The sequence below is a fragment of the Notothenia rossii genome (genome assembly GCF_949606895.1).
Source record: "Notothenia rossii genome assembly, chromosome: 9".
In the NCBI taxonomy this organism is placed as follows: domain Eukaryota; kingdom Metazoa; phylum Chordata; class Actinopteri; order Perciformes; family Nototheniidae; genus Notothenia; species Notothenia rossii.
Genome location: NC_136907.1, coordinates 42,920,813 through 42,925,004, shown reverse-complemented (window position 1 = coordinate 42,925,004; position 4,192 = coordinate 42,920,813). Strand labels below are relative to the sequence as shown.

The window sequence follows — 4,192 nt, the reverse complement described above, 5'->3', positions numbered from 1 at the left end:
TATAAACGTGTATCTTACAGTTCCTTTGTGAGAGAATCTTCCTTATAGTTAATAACGTAATTAAACAATAAAAATGACATGATCAAGGGGGCATTAAGATCTTAAAACTCATTTACCCTCTTCAAAGAGACTTCCTTGTAGTTAATAAAATAATTAAAACATTAGTTTACAAGCCATACAACTTAAGAGAACATCCAGTTCACAAGTCATACAATTTCAAAAACAACATCCTTGGTTAACATCAACTTCATAGGGGCTTTTAAAGTTGTGTGAAGTAATTAAACATTAAAAATACAAGATCAGGGGGTCATTAAGATATTTTAAATTATTATTACCCCTCTTCATAAAAGAGAGTTCCTTATAGTTAATAAAGCAATTAACATTAGTTTACAAGCCATACAACTTAAAAAAAAGAACATCTTTAGTTAACACAAATCATATTAAAAAACTAATCTAATTTAGAGAGGACAATACAAGTTTTAGGTGACTTAGTGAGTGAAAATGAATGGCTTTTTATTTAGTTTGAGCGTATTTATTTTTAAAACTAACTCCACCCCCCTGTCTTTCTGGCATAGGATAACAGCAAAATCAGGGGGTGACAGGAAGGGGGAGAGAAAGCGGGGGAGAAGAAGGGGTGTGAGGGGGACGGGGGGAGACAGTCTCACACATCCAGACTCCATTTTTCATGAAGAGCCTCAGACGGAGGGTCTGAACCTGGCACAGATACTGCATCCGTTTCTTGACTGGCGCTCCCGAAGGATGTCGGTAAGTTGTCACAGGCGTCTCGCTGATTAAACCCATATCGATGCGTCTCTTGGCCATTTTTCTTTTTTGAAAGGTGACTTGATGAGTGGAAATGACTGGCTTTTTATCTAGTCTGCACAGATTTCTTCTTTTTTTTTACCTAACTCCACCCCCCACTATCTTCTGGCCTCATAGCCAAAGGAAGTGGGGTGTGACAGAAAAGGGGAGAGAAAGGGGGGAGAGCCATGGGGTGTGAGGGGACGGGGGTGCGAGACAGTCTCACACACAACTTCAAAGAGACTGCCTTAATTAACACATAGATTAACATCAAAGGCTTATAAGATGCCGGTGCGATATCACACCTGCATGTTATAACACCTCAACCCTCACATCAAAGGAGTACACAACAAAAGCGCTACACAGGGGGGCATTTCACACCTACGTGTGATGACACCTCACCCCTCACATCAAATGATCTTCTCACACCTACGTGTGATATCACAACTAAATGTGATCACACCTCGAAAAAAGGGAGACGGGACTTAGCTCATTAGCATAATTGGGGGAGGGCCCATCTATCCCTTTTTATGCATACTAATGTGATTGAAAGGGGATCAGTAATACTACTTATGTGGTCTCAGTGGTACCAGTGAAGCAGAGGACTGCAGTGATGGCCAGGTCTCGGGCATACAGTCGAGGTGTGACGCTGCCTCGCGCCTCCACCTGCACGGTGATGTTCTGATTGGACGGCACGCAGTTGGCTTCAGTCAGCTCCAGCACTGTGGTCACTGCCGGGTTGTCAGCGCTCACACACACCATCCGACGGCCATTATAGAGGGTCTGAGAGCCGCAGGTGGGAGGGGAGATGTCAGGGTAAAGCCAACCAGTTTTGTACTTATCATTTAAAGACAGATCCTTGAAATAAACTGAACCAGTATGCTGCAGACACTTTTTCTCCCACACTGCTTTTGAAAGTTTTGCAATATTGTATATATTTGTACTGTAAACATATTATATCATCTTTTTCAATTAATCAGTTAAGCAGTATAGCCCACTAAACTAGACTCAAACCCTTGACCATTATTTTTTGTATATTAACTGTTTAATTGATTTTTGATTTCTACCGCTAAATGTGTGTATATGTATATTTGTGTCTATGTATTTGTATATATATATATATATATATATAAGTGGTATAAGGCGTGCATGTATGTATATACATATGTATTTATTTCTTTTTAAATATTTGTATTCTCTGGGGTGGTGAGAAACTGAATTTCAATCCCCCTGTCTGTGTCACACAAATAGAGGAATTGACCATAAAGTTGACTTTGATTACAAGGAAACAGTGGCGAGCCGTCAGGGCCCTCTAGGCCCTCTGTGAGGGCCTAAGATATTCTAAAAAATAATATTTGAAAACATTAAAAAAAAAAAAAAAAAAAAAAATTTTTTTTAATATTTTTTTGTTGTTACATTTTTCATTAGTTTTACCAAAATAACTTGATTTAATTGTATTTAAAATAACATTTCCAAAGAAATAAATCCTTCAAATCTGCCTGTTCAGTTTCTGTTGGAATGTGAAGGGTTAAATGCCGTCTCTGCGAGTTACTGTGAAGACGGGAGGGCTTGCTGGTCCCTCTCTACATTCACAGAGGGCCCGCTATACAGTACAGTACAATTGACCAATCATATCTTCCCTCTAAATGGGCGGGCTTTATTTTCGCGGAATTTATGACAACTTCCGCCCGAGACCCGGAAGTAAGCCGCGCTCGGATTCCCTCGACAGAAAGCAATGGGATTTCTCCATAGGATTTTGGAAAATAGCTCAAAATAAGGTCTGTGGGAAACGAACCTGTTAGATAAATGCACGTTTTGTTCAGCCGGATAATACCCACATGTCTACAGAGGGCCTAGGTGTAAAAGTCACGGCTCGCCACTGCAAGGAAATGATCGCTCGATTCAAAATCGAAATACTCCAGAATCAGAATCTGATTTAAGTACTTTTACGTTACCTTACCTTTAATATAATTGCATGTTTTTTTCCACCAAAGGCATACAGTAATATTTGCTTTAACAACATTTATTTTCCTTATTTCATTTATTTTAATGTTGTATTTGCTATAACAGGAGAAGCAGCATTATAAATGTGTAAGTGATGAAGAGGAAGCACCTTGTCAGGTTGTTGTATGAAGGTGGACAGGAAGGCAGCCAGCTCCAGCAGCTGACAGGAGCAGTTCCAGGTGTTCAGGTCCAGGTCAAGGTTGGTCAGCCAGCTGAGGTAGGAAAACGCCTCAGCAGGAGCGGAACTCAGACGGTTTCTGGACAGATCCAGAATCTGCAGGCTCCCCAACCCACCAAAGCTGCGATCAGGAGAGGAAATACAGTATAGTGTGTTATATGATACAGTGTGCCCTACAATAGCATGTAAAGCGGCAGAAAGAAACATTTACTAACCTCTCTCGATGCAGATGATGTATCAAGTTATCTGACACATCCAGACTCTCCAGATATTGGAGGTCATTCAGAGGAAATGATCCAGAGTCCAAACTGGTGAGCAGGTTTCCCTCCAGCTTCAGGCTCCTCAGGGCCCTGCTTCCTCTAAACCAGCCAGCGTGGAGCTTTACACCAACATATAATGTCACATTCTGACCTTGGTAAAATAATAACTTCTCATCCACTGGATCACCTGAACACTTAAAATCACATATACAATCACCAGCTGAACAGAGCTTCTGATATACTCCCAGTTCATTATTTCCCTGAAGTGATACTCACCATGCGGATGAGGTTGTGGCCCAGGGCGAGGACCTCAAGTCGGGTTAGATTGGTCAGAGCCCCCCCCTGTAGGGCCTGGCTGGTGAGCAGGTTGTGGTCCAGCAGCAAGGTGTGGAGCAGAGGCAGGTTCCTGAAGGACTGCTCCCCCAGAACTGAGATACGGTTATGACTCAGACCTGAAGGACACACAGAGATATGCAGTGTTCATACTTAGATTTTAAAGCTAATTTGTGTGAGATTGCATTGGCAAACTGTTGCTATCCAATCATGTTTCTCTTCCTAAAGATAATAACTGAAATGCATGTGCAAATACACACACATGTACACACTCACAGACACACGTACAGTACAGACCTATGACTGAGACGTTGCTGAGGTCAGAGAGAGAGGAAGGCTGTACCGAGGAGATGGAGCCCTCCATCAGCAGCAGAGCCTTGGTGGTGTCGGCAGCACCTGAACACACACAGTGAACACACACAGTGAATACACAGTGAACACACACAGTGAACACACACAGTGAACACACACAGTGAATACACAGTGAACACACACAGTGAACACACACAGTGAACACACAGTGAACACACACAGTGAACACACACAGTGAACACACAGTGAACACACACAGTGCACACACACAGTGAACACACAGTGAACACACACAGCACACACA

General features: G+C 42.1%; 1 protein-coding gene across 1 annotated transcript; it reads right to left on the bottom strand.

The window, feature by feature from the left end:
* Positions 1-1,371: 1,371 nt before the first annotated feature.
* Positions 1,372-3,329, bottom strand: lrrc53 (leucine rich repeat containing 53; the record flags this gene model as incomplete). Its single annotated transcript, XM_079650978.1, has 2 exons — positions 2,915-3,329; positions 1,372-1,584 (listed from the first exon to the last, which is right to left on the bottom strand). The coding sequence occupies exons 1-2, from the start codon at positions 3,188-3,190 to the stop codon at positions 1,372-1,374; spliced, it is 489 nt and encodes a 162-aa protein (XP_079507104.1). The 5' UTR covers positions 3,191-3,329.
* Positions 3,330-4,192: the final 863 nt, after the last annotated feature.